The sequence below is a fragment of the Epinephelus fuscoguttatus genome, linkage group LG1 (genome assembly GCF_011397635.1).
Source record: "Epinephelus fuscoguttatus linkage group LG1, E.fuscoguttatus.final_Chr_v1".
Taxonomy (NCBI): domain Eukaryota; kingdom Metazoa; phylum Chordata; class Actinopteri; order Perciformes; family Serranidae; genus Epinephelus; species Epinephelus fuscoguttatus.
This window is the reverse complement of record NC_064752.1, coordinates 12,911,022-12,930,820: the sequence shown is the minus strand read 5'-3', so window position 1 is coordinate 12,930,820 and position 19,799 is coordinate 12,911,022. Positions and strand designations below refer to the sequence as shown.

Sequence of the window (19,799 nt, the reverse complement as noted above, 5' to 3'; positions counted from 1 at the left end):
CAGATACGACGTAAAAGGTACCCTGGGTGCGTTAGTTGTTGATGTTCTGGGACGCCGTGTCAAGTTCTGCCTGTTACATGCATTGTCTTGTGGGCTGTACGGGGTCCACAGATCAAAAGAGTCAGGAGTGATTTTTCATAAAAGTTAATCCAAGTTACGAGTATTGTTTTAACAGGATAAAGAGGTGTTGAGTTAATATGCCAGGTGCCGTAACCTTTGAGTGCCTTGAAATGAGTGTCATATCTGAAGCCTAATTTTTATATTATATATATTTATGCTAGTTCAAATAAACAATTTGATCATATTTCCAGCACATTCTCACTCCAACCTCGTCACATGTTGACATTTTGATCATGGACTTTCCATGTCCAGATACGACGTGCAAGGTACCCTGGGTGTGTTGTGTGGGTGGTTGTTGACGTTCTGGGACACTGTGTCAAGTTCTCTTCTTTCAAGATACACTTTCGTTTTCACAGGAAATGTACGGTTTACATACAGTCTCACACACCTGGTTGGGTTTAGGCAACAAAAGCATGTGGTTGGGTTTAGGAAAAAAGAACAGGGTTTGGCTTTATGATCTTACGGGATACCGTCTCTTGGGTGAAAGTCGGTGTTTGTTGGACCCATCCGCCACCCCTCCTGCCCGCTCTAGTCGGACTTTCGCCACCTTAACTTTTGTCCTTGTCCCGCCTGCGCTTCCCCCTGATCCCGCCGGGTGCCATTAAACTGTAATGGCAACCGGCGGTGTATCGTGTCAATGTTAGGATGGCTTTTTATGTTGGTTTCCAACGGCCCAAGTGCCGGATATCAACGATTTCGGAGTGAGACCATGCTCGTATTTTCCATCTTTGCTGAGTTTCATGTAAATGGAATTAAAGGCCTGTTCCAAATGTAAGCCTGTTGAGTTGAGTGATTTAAGCAAATTATAGCCTGGGCTATTAACTGAAGTTTTACGGTAAACTGGTAAAAACACTGAATAAAGCAGTTTCACTTTAACAAAATCAGTGTTTTTCCTGATGCTGCTTGTTGCAGAGGGGCTGCTAACCACAGGTGCTGGTACAAAAAGTGAATGATCCTATAGTAGCTAAAGCCAGTGTTTGGTTTGTCAATTCTGGGCTACTTTAGAAACATGTTGGTGCAGCATGACAGACTGTGTGGACATGAACCTGCTCCTTATGTAGATATAAAATCGCTCATTCTATGGTAACAAAAACGCAATTCTTATTTTCAGGCGATTATACACTAAAGAAAACATACTTATTATATTCCATGCCATTATATCCCCCTAAACCCTACACACTGGACCTTTAATGGAAGATTAGAAACAAAGATCACTGCTGTGTAATTATCTGTGACAGGCAGCAAACCTATAAGCAATTATTTCTAGGTTTATTGATTCAAATGAAATGAGATGGAGAGGTTCTTTTCTTTTCTCTTTCTTTGATGCCAGGCAACTTTGATTGATGCTCGTGTGTTTCAAGTAGATAAAATTCAACTTCAGTTTGGAGTTTAGTTTAGTTCTGAGGAGTTGGTGACAGAATCTCAAGCATGTTACTGTCATTCTGTTAGACATAAGACATCATTTCTAACCAGCGCCTGCCCATCCATCAACTACCGGGACATGAATTCAGAAATTATCATCAGAATAATGCGACGACAGATGAGCTGCCCCCCCCCCCCCCCCCAAAAAAAAGAAAAAACAACCTGGCAGTTCTATAAAAGCTAATCTGGCACTACTGCTGTGCCATTGATCGCCTGGCTCACTGTGGCGCTCCCCCACACAAATGAGTCAATACATTATTCAGTGCATTGAGACTTCTACAAAACCTGTGACACCACAGAGAACTAGTGGCCTCCTCTGCCTGCTTACCTAAAAATATCTTTATTACCATGAATGGAAGCACAGATTTGCCCTTCAGCTATTTATTTTCTTATTTTCTTAAATGGCTCTGGCTTTAGAGATGTGTTAGGGGTGCGGACAGGTCTTTAAACATCTCTTTACTGTGAACAGGTGCATGTGCTGTGCAGTGCTGGTTCAGAAAGAGGCACTTTATGGTGACAACAACACATATAATGATGTAAACATGTGACAATCATTAGCCAACCCGTTCATCACTTGTTCAGCTTTGTGGTGAAAATGCTCGCACAGCTCCTCCAGTCTTATTAATATAAGCTTCTTATGTGGTCGCTGGGATCATGTTTTTTGCCTTGACAACGTTGTTACTCAATCGTTACTGAAGTGTGGCGGGGACGAGCCAGAAAAAATGCTTGATTGGAAGTATTTCAGCATTCGTTTGGTGAGGGAGACCAATTAGGACCAACGGTAAGTCCAGTCGTGACCAGAATTAGTCTGAAACTGCCTGTTGAAGTGTGTGGATTTCTGACAGTGCAACAACTCGGATTCTCACAAATGCTTAAACAGCTTTGAAGATATACTTCTGTAAATATAAAGGAGGGGAAAAGTTCTGTAAGTAGGACTGACTTAAACCAGCCTGTCAAACTTTGGTAACAGTTTCAGGCTTTTCAGAATGACACAAATGAATCTATTACATGGATTTAAAGCCGCTTCGTGCTGCTAACCATCATTATGCCTTTTGTGTCGGTGAAAGTTTGCCTGGGTCCAGAACTTTGAATCCACCCACTCCACTCCCACTCCTACAAATTGACTGACTCTAGTCCGGCATCATGACGTGACACCAAACTGTGGTTTCTCAGTTGAAATAAAAAACAACCAGCGGGCCCTGATGGGGGACTAACGCCATTGTCAAGCTGTTTTTTAAGTATTGTCAAGCAGTGCACTGCACTGCAACCAGCAGGCTAATTAACACACGGCTAAAGGTTCACCATTATTATGCAGTAAGTGTTTTTCCATCTCTCAGCAGGGCAGGTAAAAGAAGTCTACCTGCTGGAGGTGAGCTGTTTGCAGAGGTGCCGTAAGAGCCTGTTGTCTGCAGCTCTCTGTCTAACATCTCACTGTGGCTGTTCCTGCTTCTACTTTCTTCCCTGCAATACTAGTAGATACACGAAATGTGGGTTTCAAATGCTTGGTTAGGGAAAATCGAACCCCCTGCCCCATGGAAATCAGTTAGAGTGGACACAATATCAGACTGAAGGTGGAAACGGAGTGTAACATGTTGACAGTTCTGTCTGATATCAGGCAAAGTGCAAGTACAAACATCGATTTCCAAAATCAACCTAAACTCAGTGCTTAAATGTGCCGTGTTTAAGATGAGGCCAGAATTTTAGTTTAAAACGTTCAAAAAGTTGTGATCAAGAGACTGTGAAGGAGTAACAATTCTGACATTATGTCATAGACATCTATTGTGTTATACAAATATCCACTGAAATGAGCACACTAACCAGCCAGCCCATCCTCTCTTATAATGCCACTTACTTTTACCTCCAGAGGTGATAGTGAGTCACTGTAGTGTCCAATCTGTCCTCAGGCTAATGTGGGATATATATAACTACACGTCGTGGTGACGCAGACCTCCTGTCTATTTTTGTAAGATGAAACCATTTCCCTCAGTGGAAACAAAGCTTTTATTTACTTTAATTTCACAGATTAGAAACAATAAATTGTGAAGACAATAAAGCCTCCACAAAAATAGCGTTTTAATTCTTGTGTGTGATTTATCCCGGCTCCATATAAGCTTTTAAAGGTCCAGCATGTAGGACTTAATCAAACCTATTGGCAGAAATAGTATGTAATAATATAGCTCATGTTGTCATTAGTTTATAATAACCTGAAACTAAGAATAGTGTTACCTTGGAGTGAGCTGTTTATATCTCTATACAGAGAGGATTCTCTCCTACAGAGTTTGTCATGTTATTTCTACAGTAGCCCAGAACAGACAAACCAAACATTAGCTCTAGGTAGAGCCATTAGCATTTTTGCGTTTTCGCAGCGGCCACTGTAGTTCTCCAATGCCTTTAACACACAGGAGTTTCATTTGATTCAATTCAATCAATCAATTTTATTTATAAAGCCCAATATCACAAATCACAATTTGCCTCACAGGGCTTTACAGCATACGACATCCCTCTGTCCTTTGGACCCTCACAGCAGATAAGGAAAAACTCCCCCCAAAAAAACCCTTTAACGGGGAAAAAAAACAGTAGAAACCTCAGGAAGAGCAACTGAGGATCCCTCTTCCAGGACGGACAGACGTGCAATAGATGTCGTACAGAACAGATCAACATAATAAATTAACAATAAAACAGTAATCCGTATGACACAATGAGACAGAAAGAGAGACAGAGAGAGAGAGAGAGAGAGAGAGAGAGATGCAGGACAGAAGGTAATGACAGTAGCTTACAACAACATTAATGAAAGTAATAATGTTATCGTAGTTCTGGCTACTGCGGTACAATATGTTGAAAGTTTGTATTAATATCTGGCAGTATACAAGTGTGAAAATAATCATATGTGTCTAATAACAGTAGAAGTATGACTAATGACTAATGATGGCAGCAGCAGCAGCAGGAGGCATCTGGCAGGACCACGGCAGCAGCACAACCACACACGTCATGCTGTCCAGGCACCGCTGCGATATGAGTTAATCTGAGAGACAGTGGAGCACAAAGGCTCCGGAGAAGAAGCCGAGTTAGTGACATCCAGAATGGTCGAGTTAGCAAGATGCAGTAATAGGATACGAGAGAGAGAGAGAGAGAGAGAGAGAGAAGGAGAGAAGGTGCCCGGTGTATTATAGGGGGGTCCTCCAGCAGACTAGGCCTAAGTCAGCCTAACTAGGGGCTGGTACAGGGCAAGCCTGAGCCAGCCCTAACTATAAGCTTTATCAAAGAGGAAAGTCTTAAGTCTAGTCTTAAATGTGAAGACGGTGTCTGCCTCCCGGACCGTAACAGGAAGATGATTCCACAGGAGAGGAGCCTGATAGCTAAAGGCTCTGGCTCCTGATCTACTTTTGGAGACTTTAGGGACCACGAGTAACCCTGCGTTCTCAGAGCGCAGTGTTCTGGTGGGATAATATGACACTATGAGCTCTCTAAGATATGACAGAGCTTGACCATTTAGAGCTTTATAAGTTAACAGTAGGATTTTAAATTCAATTCTGGATTTTACAGGGAGCCAGTGCAGAGAAGCTAAAACAGGAGAAATATGATCACGTTTCTTAGTTCCTGTTAGTACATGTGCTGCTGCATTCTGAATTAGCTGGAGAGTTTTTAAGGACTTACTAGAGCTACCTGATAATAGAGAGTTACAGTAATCCAGCCTTGAGGTAACAAAAGCATGGACCAATTTCTCTGCATCTTTTCGGGTCAGGATAGGCCTAATTTTCGCAATATTACGCAGATGAAAAAATGCAGTCTGTGAGGTTTGTTTTAAATGAGAATTAAAAGACAAATCTTGATCAAATGTTACTCCAAGGTTGCAACCTCACCACTAGATGTCACTTAGTCCTACACACTAGACTTCTAAGGTTTCAGGAATGACGCTAAGCAGTAATAATTTAATATGATTGAAATAGACAATTATAGAGGAAGTCAAGTCATTTTGTGTTGCTGTTGACATATAGTGTTATCTTTTATTCATCATTTATTTGAATTCTACTGTTAAAATTGCTACAAAGCTCACCACAAAGTCTTATAGACGGATCGTACTCTGCCCGCTGTCAGTCACTTTCACTCACTACCTTAATTTGTAAAGCTGAATTGATTAATAGCACCGGTAGCATACATACAGTATATATGTATACATACATGTATATATATAAAACACAAGTCACTGGGTACCAGCAGCATCTCCCTGGCATTCATCCAAATAAAGATCACAATGTGAGTATCTAATTCTATAAATATGGTACCAGTGCTGTCGTCTATATGATTTATATTCTGTAGTAAAGTGAATAAAAAAATCTCTCTTTTGAATTAGTGTTTCCATGCAACATTTAGGTTTTCCTTTATTCTTTTTATAGATATTTATTAAGCTTTGTGAGAGAGTGCCTGAGGCCAAACAGTGTCATTGAATCCTTCACTGTAATTTCCATGTCACATGATAAGAATAAAGAATATTATTTTGCTGTAATTACAAACTTGTGACATGTTATATTGGTAGTTTTGTGATACAGTTGAATGCATCGGCCATCTGGTTAACTGCATACATTTATTATATTGCTGAATATATTCATATTAGATTAGAAAAAATAAAATAAAATAATAATACTAGTTTCAGCCATATTGCCTAGAGATGGGGACTCGAGTCATTGTGACTTGGACACTCGAGTCATTGTGACTTGTGACGCTGTTTTGATGACTTGTGACTTGACTTGACAAAAATGGTTTGGTGGAACTTGTTTTTTAATTTATTTGCTAACATTAACCCCAGAAAATGTGAGCGAACATTCCGACCGGTTCATCACAACACCGGCTGTACGTTTTATGAACGAGCAACACTGGGTTAAATGAGCTAAATGGGTGATTTTGGCCGCTGCCTTAATTAATGTGTGTGTGTGTGTGTGTGTGTGCGTGCGCACACGCATGGGGGTCGTCCCTGCAAAGTAAACATTGCAGCGATGAAGTCAGTGTTTACTGACAGTTACTTATATCTTGTCTTTTCACTTTATTAAGATCAGATTCTGCAGGTAAAATTACAATAATAAGGTGACTTGACTTGGACTTGACTTGACATAACCTGTGACTTGACTTGACTTGACTTGCCCAAGAAAAAATGACTTGGGACTTACTTGAGACTTGAAGGTTAAGACTTGAGACTTACTTGAGACTTGCACATGTGTGACTTGGTCCCATCTCTGATATTGCCTTTCAGCACTGCACTTGCATAATTCAAGTTGCCCCTTTATTGCAGTGCCATAAAGAACCAACAGGTGGCACTCTCTCCTGCCCCATTGCCAAATACTCTAAGGTGCACTCCCTGACCTTGTCATACAGCAGCCCAAACTCTTACAGTGTCCTCCTTGCTCACAGATAATGTTTTCAGAAGTCCAGAGTGAGCTGACTAAAATCTCAGCCTCCAACTCTGGTGTGATACTGCGATACACTCAACTGGTATAAACTCTGTGTGAGTGCTCCACTCATGCTTTTTTGTAATTACTCTGACAGCAGCTGTACAACGCACAGAGGATCCATCAGATCTATTATTCAGCTTTAAGTGGGTGGAGTGACACCACTTATTCTGAAAAAGCACAAGGAGACTCAATTTTTCAAAGAATATTGGAGTAACGCTCTTCATCATTACATGCCAACAACACCCCACTCTGGGCAATTTGTCATCTTATATACATCCCATTAATAGTGTAGGACTGCGTGATGCATTTAAGTGCTCTGTAAATTTATACAGTATGTGCTCCAGGACTGTGCACTGTCACAGACGGCAACTTTGGCTCTGAGGAGCACAATGTTCTTGGCATTTTCTCCGCACATTATTCTGCACTTCCTTCACCTGTGTGAAGGGTGGTACTAGCGAGATGAGATATATGTGGCTGTTATGTCAGCACATGCCCACGTTGTATAACTTTACAAGGTCTGTTGCTCCGAGGCGCAGATAGCAATCTACGTCTGTTTAATAGAGCAGTCGTAAATGTCTCCAACAGCTTTGAATTTAGAGTTGTGTTAAAACATCCTGCTGCGTTTAGGACTCTCTGTGAGTTTGTTAGATAAAACAAACATATTGAGCGACGCGCTGAAATTACTTAATGCGTCAAACTGCTTAAGCAAAATAAATGATAACACTCAGACCACACGATTTGGTTACTGGACAAGATCAGAGACGGCTGGGATCCTAAACAGGCCATCTGCAGGATTTTTGTGACAATCAACAGCAACAGTGGCAACTAGCAACACTACAGGGCAGAGCTCCACTCTGAGTAATAGCTTAACAAACCCCCTGAAGGGAGAACTAAGGAGGTGGACATGATGTGCACAAGCTGAGCGCCTCAGCATACTGTTACTGCTGAGATGCCGCACTCTGCAGGCTTGCTCCATCTTGTCTGCATTCCACAGCGAACTCAGGGAAGTGGCTCGTGGAAAATTCCACCTTTGTGGCATTTAGGGGGGATGATGGGAAAGATAAAGGGCGGGATCCTTGTTACTGCTACAGTGAGAATTTGACATAAAGAAGGTTATGTTACCTTTGGAGTAAAGGTCTTTATTGGATCTGCTCTTAACATAATGAAAATAGGTGTGAATATTCAGCATGTTGGAAATGAACACTTCAGATACTTAACGTTAAAGTAATAGTTCAGCAATTTGGGAAATGTGCTTATTAGCTTTCTTACAGAGACATACATATATCAAGGCACAGATCTAAGATATTCAGTCTGCTCTCTTCACCTGCAGAACTAATAACCTTGGGGGGATAATAAGACAATGGGCCCCTGGGCACAGATATGCAAAAGGCTCCACCACCTTTCCTACATAGGAGCGCGACACACAGAGACTTTGTGGGGATTTTGCATCTCTTTGTAGTCATTTAATGTCTCTTTATGAATGTTTTGTGTCTCTTTGTAGTCTCTTTATGGATGTTTTGTATCTCTTTGTAGTCATTTAATGTCTCTTTCTGGATGTTTTGTGTCTCTTTGTAGTCATTTAATGTCTCTTTGTAGTCATTTAATGTCTCTTCGTGGATGTTTTGTGTCTCTTTGTAGTCATTTAATGTCTCTTTCTGGATGTTTTGTGTCTCTTTGTAGTCATTTAATGTCTCCTTCCGGATGTTTTGTGTCTCTTTGTAGTCATTTAATGTCTCTTTATGGGTGTTTTGTGTCTCTTTGTAGTCATTTAATTTCTCTTTGTGGATGTTTTGTGTCTTTTTGTAGTCATTTAATGTCTCTTCATGGATGTTTTGTGTCTCTTCGTAGTCATTTAATGTCTCCTTGTGGATGTTTTGCATCTTTTCGTAGTCCTGTAGGTCTCTTTGAGGCAATGTTGTGTCTCTTTTGGTCATTTTGTGTCTCTTTGTAGTCATTTAATGTCTCTTTATGGATGTTTCGTGTCTCTTTGTAGTCATGCAGGTCTCTCTGAGGTAATTTAGGTAATTTTTGAGTTATTTTGTGCCTCTCAGTTCCTTTACATCTCTTTGTGATCATTTTGAGTCTGTTCCCAGTCGGTACATTTTTCAAGTGAAAGCCAGGGTGGCCCCTGACACTTTGGGCCCCTGGGCATGTACCCAGTAGGCCCATTCAGTAATCCTTCTATGCCAGTCACACATACAGTATTCAACTAACAGCCTCCACAAATTTCAAATACAAAAGTCTCATATATTCATACAGATTAAGTTAAAACCAACATTGTGCATTTATTCATACAGAGGATGTAAATTTCCTGTATCTGAGCTTCTTGGGGGTAACTACTGAATGAGATGACCTGGGTTGATGTCAGTGTTGCATGATATTCAAGAAAGTCACTGGAGTTTTAGTGAAGTAGGAGTGCTGAACTTTGCATTTGGTTCGGTTTTCAGGCATTTTATTCAAAATAAAGAAATAATGCACTGAGCCGGCAGTTGCAGCGACAGCTTCACTATTATTCCTGGAGTTTAATTCAACTTTAAAAAACCCCAGTTCAAGCCCCGCTGTGTCAGCTGCCTTTTAACCACAATAATTTAAAGAGATTAAAATCTGGGCGCTGGGTTTATGCATTCTCACATCATTCAGCATGAATCAGTGTCCCTGAGGGACACTGGATTGGCTCATCAAAGGATGAATCTCTGCATACTGACACGTCAGTGAAGCCCTGATATACATTTATTTCTCTCTTTAAAATCTGTCTTTCTCTTTAAACAGAGATCTTGATCTCAGTGAAACTACCTGCATAGGGATAAAACAAAAACTAATTCACCCCTGAGGAATAAATTATAAGCCACATATTGAGAGAATACTGACGTAGCACATGCTGATACTTGGTTCACGTCAGGGCAGGTTTCAGCTTTCAGTTCAGCCAATTCAAACAGTAACTCCTGCCGTTCTAGTGAAAGATTATTAATATTCAGTTATTTCTCTGAAGTTCATATGACAACATTTCAATGCCTGTTTATGGAGTTTTTTTCTCCACCTCAGCAACCCAACCCTTTCTTTCCCACTCCCTCTCTTTTTCTTTTCCTTATATTGTGATACACTGCTGGATAGGGTGCAGTGCATCTTGAATGTCTTTCAAGTCTCAGCACAGCAGTGCATAGCTTACCTGAGAGTGGTGGAGTTGCAGCAAGCAGCTGCCCCGAGGCCTCAGAGCCTTCCATCCCAACCCCCACACTCATTCAGTGTGGTCTGTGTCCTCACTAGTGCACTGGAAATGGGCGTAATCTGCTATGCAGCCTCCCTGTCAGGGATTATGCTGACATTGTAAAGGTAGAGTATGTATATGGACAGCCAAATTTGTCTGTCATGCAAAACTTTTGCTCTTTTCACCACCTGCATTGAATATTTTCTATTCTTAGTGCAATTGACTGAATTAAAAGAGGCTTTCCCTTGTAACATTTCTGTAAACTACACAGTTTGTAGATTACATTTATTTGAACACTTTAACGTTTTGGGGAAAAGTTTTGTTTGCTCTCTTGCCAAGAGTTAAATGAGAAGATCAATACGACTCCTGTGTCTATACAGCAAATATGAAGCTACAGTCGGAAACAGCATGTCTCGTGCCTTTTTCCCACTTTAGTTTCTGTATCGATCAAACTAAAAAGATATCAAGTTTTAATTCATGAGCTTTAGACATTTTGTTAGCATTTCCCATCTGGCACTAGAACATGAAGAATGATGGTGGTATCATATTCTTATCTAACTCCTACAAATAAGAAATACTTACCAACAATGTCAAACTTTTCCTTTACAACCAAATTGCCTGTAAAAATGGTGGTACTGTTTGTTTCTGCACATCAAAGCTATGTTACATTTACACGTTATTATGTAGTGATTACATTGAAACTTTACATTTTTAGGATGCTGTGGTTAACTTACAGTTAGGTTTAGGCACAAAAATCACTGCCAGGAAAACACAGGCGGGTCACTACAAAACACCCACGTTGGAGACTTTAAAGCTGTCTGAAAAACCTTAAAAGAGTTGCTACAAAATGCCAACATACAAAACATCAATGTTCGGAGTGTAAAAAGCCACTGAAAACTCACTGATGGGTCGCTACAAAACATCAACATTTGGAGCCTAAAAAGCCACTGGAAAATCACAGATGGGTCACTACAAAACCCCAATGTTTGGAGCCTTCAAAGCTGTCTGAAAAACCTTAAAAGTCTAAAAAGACGCTGGAAATACACCATCGAGTTACTACAAAATGCCAACATTTAAAGCCTAAAAAGCCAATACAAAAACGGCGACAGGTTGCTACAAACAGCAACATTTAGAGTGTAAAACATCACTGGAAACTCACTGATGGCTCACTATAAAACGTCTGTAAAACAGCAACTGGTCGCTACAAAACACCTTCATTTGATGCCTAAAAAGATGCTGGAAATACACAGACGTTTTGCTATAAAACACCATCGTTTGGACCCTAAGAAGACACTGGAAGCACACTGATGGGTCGCCACAAAGCACCACCCTTTGCAGCCTAAAGACACCAATGGTTTGCCACACAACACCAGCATTTAGAGCCTAAAAAGACACTGGAAACACACTGACACAACACTACAAAACACCAATGTTTGGAGCCTAAAAGACGCTGGAAACACACCAACAGGTCACTACAAAACACCAATGTTTAGAGCATTAAAAGCAGCTGGAAATACACTGTCAGGTCGCTACAAAACACCACCCTTGGCACCCTAAAGATGCCAGTGGGTCGCTACATAACACCAGTGTTTGGAGCCTAAATAGACGCTGGAAATACACAAACAGGTCACCACATAACACCAATGTTAGGAGTCTAAAACACTGATAGAAAAACACTGACAGGTCACTACAAAACACCAGCAACTGGAAATACACTGACAGGTTGCTACAAAACACCAACATCCAGAACATTAAAAGCAGCTGGAAATACACTGGCAGGTCGCTACAAAACACCACCCTTGGCACCCTAAAGATGTCAGTGGGTCGCTACATAACACTGGTGTTATGGAAACACATCAACAGGTCGTTATGAAACAACGATGTTTGGAGCCTAAAAAGTTGTTGGAAACACACTGATGCATCACAACAAAACACCAGTGTTTGGAGCCTTAAAAAAAGACACTGGAAACACACCAACAGGTCACCACATAACACCAATGTTAGGAGTCTAAAACACTGATAGAAAAACACTGACAGGTCACTACAAAACACCAACGTCCAGAGCATTAAAAGCAGCTGGAAATACACTGACAGGTCGCTACAAAATACCACCCTAGGCACCCTAAAGATGCCGGTGGGTCGCTACATAACACCAATGTTTGGAGCCTACAAAATTGCTTGAAACACATTGAGTAGTTGCTACAAAACACCAGTGTTTGGAGCCTACAAAATTGCTTGAAACACATTGAGTAGTTGCTACAAAACACCAGTGTTTGGAGCTTAAAGACATCAGTTAGTTGCTACACAACACCAGTGTTTGGAGCCTAAAAAGTCACTGGAAACACACTGACAGGTTGCTACAAAATGACTTTGGAGCCTAAAAAGATCTGGGGAAACACCAGTGGGTCACTACAAAAAACCACCCTTGGCACCCTAAAGATGCCAGTGGGTCGCTACATAACACCAGTGTTTGGAGCCTAAATAGACGTTGGAAACACTCAAACAGGTCTCTACAAAACACCAATGTTTGGAGCCTACAAAATTGTTTGAAACACAGAGTAGTCGCTACAAAACACCAGTGGGTTGCTACACAACACCAGTTTTTAGAGCCTAAAAAGGCACAGGAAACACACTAAACGATGGCTATGAAACACCAGCACTTGGAGCCTAAAATGTCACTGGAAACACACTGACAGGTTGATACAAAACAGCTTTGGAGCCTAAAAAGATCTGGGGAAACACCAGTGGGTCACTACAAAACACCCAAGTTTGGAGCCTACAAAGCTGCTGGAATAACAGCAGTGACTTGCTAAATCACAACCAGATTTGTTGTATGTTGGTCTCGAACAGTGGTCTACAATCGTCTGCAGCTTGTCAGGCATCTTGTTGAGGTGACAGTCAGCTCATGCAGAGCACTAGTCACTTTAAAAATGTTGACATGATATGATGTGTTGATGCATATGAAACATGCTAACATAACATTTTCGTGGTTTGCCAACATTTTCTCCTCGTGACTGGGCTGTGCTTTAAAATGTTGCCACTAGATTGTCTCGTAAAATCAGGCTGTCAGAACTATAAATTCAACCAATAAACCCCAGAGTCTGGAACAGTTAAATGGATATTAAACCGGCATTTCAGCCTTTTCTACAAAATAGATGTTAATCAGGATAAATCAAGAAATACTGCTGTGTTCATCATGACAGAACAGGCCAAAACTTTCACATTAACTTTGTAAGACTTCTTCTCACCATCTTGAATACAGAGCTCCTTCCTTACGTGCAGTGCAACATTCCAGGCAAGCTGAGACACGACCGAGTGTGTTCCCTGTCTGAGGGAATCAGTTAAACTGGGCGGATGCGAGGAAATGGGTCACACACAGACAACTCTGTAACTTTGGAGTGCAAAAAATAAAATAAAAATTGAGTTAAACTCATGTCACCTCCTGGCAGGTAGAGTTTTGAACATGTTGCTTTCACATAATTAGGATTTTATTTTTTTTTTTGTGCCTAGAAAAATACCAAAATGGGCACTGCACTGAATTAAAACCACTTCTCTGATGTGATTTTTTTTCCATCAGTCCTGCACTTAAAAAAAACTAAATGAATTGATTTACATAAAAGTGCAGTATTTTTTATGGCATTCTCCATCAGTAGCTTCACTCAAACAGGCAATAAATCCTCCAAACAACACGCCTAAAGAAACATCCCTTTGAAGGAAAGGCAAAGACGGTATCAGCAAACGTAAAAAGGGCTTATTACGTCTGTCATTTCCATAAAATGTGGGTTTTGAAAGTACCCCAGGATGTGTTTATTACTGATACATTTTCACCACAGTAATAAGCCCCAAAGTTTCCAGTTGCTGTAGTCAGCCAGAACTTTTCTTAACTGGAAAAAAAAAACATCAGAGGGAAGGTTTTAATGGGATTAATAACGAGAATAACTTTCAAGGTTACTGGATTCAATTGATAATTTAAATGTAAACAGGTTGATGCTGCTTTCAAAATGCTTTCATGTCATTATCAGATGTTTTAGAGTTGATTTCAGGAGGTTAAGGTGTTGTTGAATACTGCTTGTTTGCATGCATTACCATATTAGTCGTCATTTTACTTCATGTGTCAAAATAACCAGCACAAATTTCCGCATGTTGCACACAGTGATTGTGGTGATTCAGATCGTGATGTTTGTGTAATTTGAAAAGGTTTTTTTTGTGGGGGAGGGGAGGGTTTGGTACAGAGGGCTATATTAGGGTGTGGAATGGCTTCAAGGCTGGAAAGGGGGCGAGGTTTAACCCTGCTGCTGCATCGCTATTGGTGGACACGGGGGACAAAAATGCCCGTACCTGGCGCAGGTAAACAGACTGACATCAGACACAGCAGGAGTGGATCGGCTGGCGGGATTTACTGCAACACTTCAACTTCATTTAGCCGAGCATACTGGACAACCTGACAGCTTTTTGTGTGTGTGTGGCTGTTGCACAGGTTTGTGTTGCGTACTAACTAGACTTAAAACAGGAAAGTTAGAATTTGTGAGTATATTTTTTTGGTTAAAGTTGTTTTGTTGTGTTGTTTTTACATGTGCATCTCACAAGTCTTGCCTCGTCAAGCAGGTGAGTTGCAGTTAAGAGGTTGGACAGATGATGACAATGTATTTATCTGCTGTTGCATGTTCTGTTTTAGCTGCAGAATTAAGTGTTGGAAGGGAAACGTTAGAGCTGAGGGTGATTTGAGAGTGAGGCAGTAATAGAGGGTTCCATTTGTGTGGGTTTGGTTTGTACATGTTTAACAGCACCCTGCATTTATTGAAGCTCAAAAGACTCCAGAAGGATGGAAAACACTGGAAACAGGTCCAGTCATGTGCAGGGAGAGGCCGGCCTGGCACACCCTTCACACACCCTTCACACATACACACACACACACTCACACACGTACGCATAAAGAAAGACATGAACATACACGCAACCTGTTTTTCACGTGTTCGTTTCTTTTAACTAATCTGCCGCTTCTTTCCCAGCAGGAAAAAGAAAGAGTGACATCACTGAAAGTGTTGTGTCAGCTGTGACACTCCCAGCGATTCCTCGGCGGAGATGCCTGCACGCTCATTGCTCTAATGAAACCATCCATGTATTCTATCCTTCATTCCACCGGAGTCTGTGTAAAGTGCCAATCAGATTTCAGTGGTTTGAAGAGTAAAAGACATGGAATTTGTCGTCTGGAGGGAGCTGTCCCGGAGAATAAAGACGGTTTTAATGGTTGCAACTCTGACAATAAAGGTGACTGTTACACTGTGACAAAAGATCAGCCTCATTGCATGGCTTTGAATGTCTTTTCATGTCAACTTGGTGTTGAATGCAACAGTTTTGCACAAGCACAGAAAGAGGACTTCTCCTCTTCCTTCTCCTCCTCCTCCTCCTCCTCCTCCTCCTCCTCCTCACCTGCATTGCGACAGCAGCAGTTGAATAGCGCCGCACTGATTGCACTTTAGAGTTATTGCAGGATCACAGAGTGCTGGCAGCCCCACTTTATGTCTTTTGGACTGTCACTCACGGGGGGTTGTTATGTCCTCACCCCATCTCTCTGCCCTTGCTTCTCCAAGACATGGCAATTACATAATGACTCCTAAATTCCCACATTACCACATCTACAGAAAACTCCTCAGGGCTTGTGCCAAGTCGTAGCTTCGTGTCCCCTCTTGTTATAACTGCACCCAAAGACCGCAGATATACATTGCCAGCATTGCATTGAGTGATTCAGTATTGAGTAATGAACATGTTTTTCATCTTCCTTTTTCTTCCACGAAAGAATATACTTTCCCCATCAGGTTTTTAACCGATTCTCTGTTGGACAATTAACCTGCCTCATTAGAATTAGCAGGTTCTATTCAAAGCCTTAATTATAGCTAAATGGGCAGCTGGAAGTCATTTGACAGCCACATTGAGCCTTGAGTCACCCAGCTATAATTCTTCCACCCAATTAAGATGGAGAGAACATAACGAATAAACAAACAAAGCCACGTAGAGCCAGATCAGCAGAGATTCATACAGGCCTGTACTGAGCAACAGTGTTGTCATGGCAGGTTTTCCTTAATTATAGACAGTGAGACAATAGTTTGTTCCTGCTCACAGGTACACCTTCTCATTCATCAGTTATTTCACAACGTATCTGAAAAGAATCACATACAAGATATTAAAAAAGCAGCATTGTTATTAATTCACAACTAAAGAGGAAAGACGAGTCTCTCCTGCGATGCTTATTACAAAACATAAAGCACGAAGACAATATGACCCATTCATGACCCACAAACACAGGCAACCATCCATCCAGATATGTAATCCCTGCAGTGTGTCCTAGGTCTACCTCGCGGCCTCTTACCAGTGGGGCGTGCCCGCAACACCTCCAACAGGAGGCGATAGGCAACCATAGTGTTTAAATACAGTGGTCTGTTTTGAGATTATGGGCTACTTTAATTCCATTACATGTCTTTTTTCAGACTAGAAGAAAGAAAACATCCAAAATACACATTTTAGTGTTTATTTTAGTTCAGATTTCTGTTCTGGAAAATTAGGAAAAACCACATATTTAACTTGATAATGCCTCGTTTGCATCTTTAAACATAAAATTTCAGAAAAAGTATTTGTCTTTAAGGGGAACACCACCTTAATTAAGAATTCCCATATATTATTTCCATGGATTAGGAAAGTTTGATCATACTTTGTAAACACGAGCCACTCTCTCAAACTTGTGATGTCACCCATGTTACCTGTTTACTCAGAACATTCCCCTGGGTGCTCTCAGTGTCATCTATACCAGGGGTTCCCAACAGGTCCAACCATAGTGTCCAGATTTCTCCTTAGTCATTAGTTCAATGTCCACACAGTTTAATATATTCAGCATCATACTTCCGTTAGGCCATGCCATCGAGCTAGTCTTTAGTAAGTAGTTAGTCTGTTAGTCACTCACTCTACAGCAGGAAACAGCACTTTAAATTCAAGCCATGTGCCTGAAATTCACCGTACTACAAACTTGTTATGTTTCAGAGTCACTTGTGTTACATTCAGAATGGACCCGCAAGACCCACCAATTGGAAACCACTGATCTATAACATCTTTCACCATTCACTGTCTGTGGAGCAGCTCAAGAGTTTAGCACTCTAGTTTTTGGTTTTGGGAGAGAGGTGTTCATGTTTGCGAATATTTTTGGACTTTCTTAGACCGTAGGGAAAAAATATATAACGTTCATTAATGACAGGGTGTCTGCAGGTCCTTAAAAAGTCTAAAAATGTTTTAAATTGAGATTTGCTGGGTCTTAAATATTTTCAGTCACATTAGCTTGAGAATTTATCCAGCCTATGACAAACCCAATAACTGTTTACAGTCATTGGACAGACTGAAGAATTGCAATGAGAGATATTAAACTTAAACTCACCTCATTTTGCGTTACCATTCATTTTGAGCTGAAATCAGTTTAATTAGGAAGGGTTCTTATATGTGTCACCCAAACACACACAAATATAAGGTGTTATTAAAAAGGTCTTAAAAGGTCTTAAATTAAATTGGCTATATCTGTAGACACCCTTTAATGCATGTACAGCTGGGGAAGTTTCATGGTGATATCTGCTAATTAATTTTTTTTTTTATCATTTTTTACCTGTAGCATCTTTTTTTTGTGCTCTACATATTTTCTCAAAATGAGTTTTTCTCATACTCGGAGCAGAAAATCTTCTCTTCAGTAGCGCTCACAGACAGCAAACTTTCCAATCTTATTCTTAATTATAGTCTGCAGATTTTTACAGATGAGTTTGTTTGTTATGTTTGTTGATGTATCATTCATAGTCAGATTTATATGACATTTTATTCCTAAAAACAGGGCGAAAATGGATTTCATACAGCTGTTGACAGTATTATAATTAAAGGAGTGATTAAAAAAAAAGTCAAAAAATAATTGTCTTAATGTAAGTATTTAACTTTTATGGTGATATCTATGCATTAAAATTTGTACCCTATTCACCTGCAGTCTCTCCCCTTTAGTCAGTGATCAGACGTCCAGCAGGCCTCACACAGTAGAAACACACGTGACTTTCTCCTGCACAGCCTTCTCCTGCACTACACACCTCAGCCTGCTGTTCAACTTCCTGTTAGATGCAATGATGACCACTGGGCTCAGCGCTGCATAGAGCGAGGAAAAGAATATACGCAGGTCAGAGATCAGCGAGGAAGTCATGGTCTTCCTCACAGTGAGCGTGTACACCCAAAGCCCGTTATCTACCCCATAAAGAACCACATATAAGGTCACGAGTGCTACCACGGCTTTAGCAGCCCGTTGCTCTGCGCCACCGCTTCCCCCACCAGCGCCGCCGCTGCTGCTGCGGAGTCCCTTCACCTGCTGGCTGTGCTTGTAAAGAAAGACCAGGATGATCAAACTGGCGAGGGTCATGAGGGCCATGGGCACCACATCTCTGCCCACCTGGGCTGCCCCGTTTGCCTGTTTGGACAACTTTGAAGGGAAGGGAAGGTAGCAGAATTGTACATTGATGCCATAGTTTGTTTGGCTGGAGTTGGTTTTGGTGCTGAAGGAGAAGAGTATGGCCGCAGAGCTCATGCAGGTGTTGAGGAGCCACAGGAAGAGGAACACAAAGCCTAAATGCTGGGCTACAGAGGCACGGATGGAGGCCCAGCGTGATCCAGGAGAGGCGATGCTCAGGCACTGATAGGCGCTCAGCACAAAGGTGAGCCAGATCGAGAGGGAACGCGATGTTCTGTAGACAAAGATCACAGCCTTACAGCCCACGTCTCCAAAGATGTCGGCCAGGTAGAAGGATGCCAGGGTTTCCAGCAGACAGCGAACACCCACCACCAGCAGGTTGACGCAGGCCAGGTGCAGGATGATGGCATCAGCTGGGAGGAGGCGGTTCTCCTGGTACAGCAGGAGGAGGAATGCCAGGATGACGGTGGCGTTACCTGGGACTCCCACAACAGTGAGGGACAGGTAGAGCATCCCACGGACAAACACCTCGGATGGCATTCCTGCAGGAATAGAAAAGAAGCAACGTTACCAGTGAAATAAACAAGATGCATTCAAAATGATATCAGAGAAAAACACTCACTCGTACCTGAGAATAGTCAATGAGGTCTGAGTGGACCTCGTCCTTGATCCCTCTCTGCTGAAGTAGCCGGCTTGTTTGTGCTCTTATACTTGCAAACAGGTAAGAGTTGGCTCTGTTTTTCATGGTCCATTGACTTCTCTTCCCTCAGCCTCCAATTACTTGAGATCAATTCAGATGACTGATTCTGTCCCCTCACCGGGTTTCAGACAGACGGGATAACACAGAGAAAGCTGTTTGGATTTGTTTACAGAGATCACACCAGTGGACAGAGAGAATGGTTTAATGAGCGGATAATATCTATTAGCCTCCTGTTCATACTCAAAAACAAGATTAAAACAGTTTCTCAGTGTCACTGTTTCACTGAGTGGAGACTATTTGATACCTTTTTCCTAATTACCTGATCCTATATTTAGATTTTTCTTTTTCTTTTTTTTTTTTTGCAAGACCCCTCATATTGCTTTTGTATTCTTAATCTCTGCAATCAATTTTAAAAAGCCACAACCTATTAAA

The 19,799-nt window shown here is 41.3% G+C and overlaps 1 protein-coding gene across 1 annotated transcript; it reads right to left on the bottom strand.

The window, feature by feature from the left end:
* Positions 1-18,238: 18,238 nt before the first annotated feature.
* Positions 18,239-19,207, bottom strand: LOC125887444 (olfactory receptor class A-like protein 1). The gene has a single exon (XM_049574297.1). It carries the CDS (start codon positions 19,205-19,207, stop codon positions 18,239-18,241), a length of 969 nt encoding a protein of 322 aa, XP_049430254.1.
* Positions 19,208-19,799: the final 592 nt, after the last annotated feature.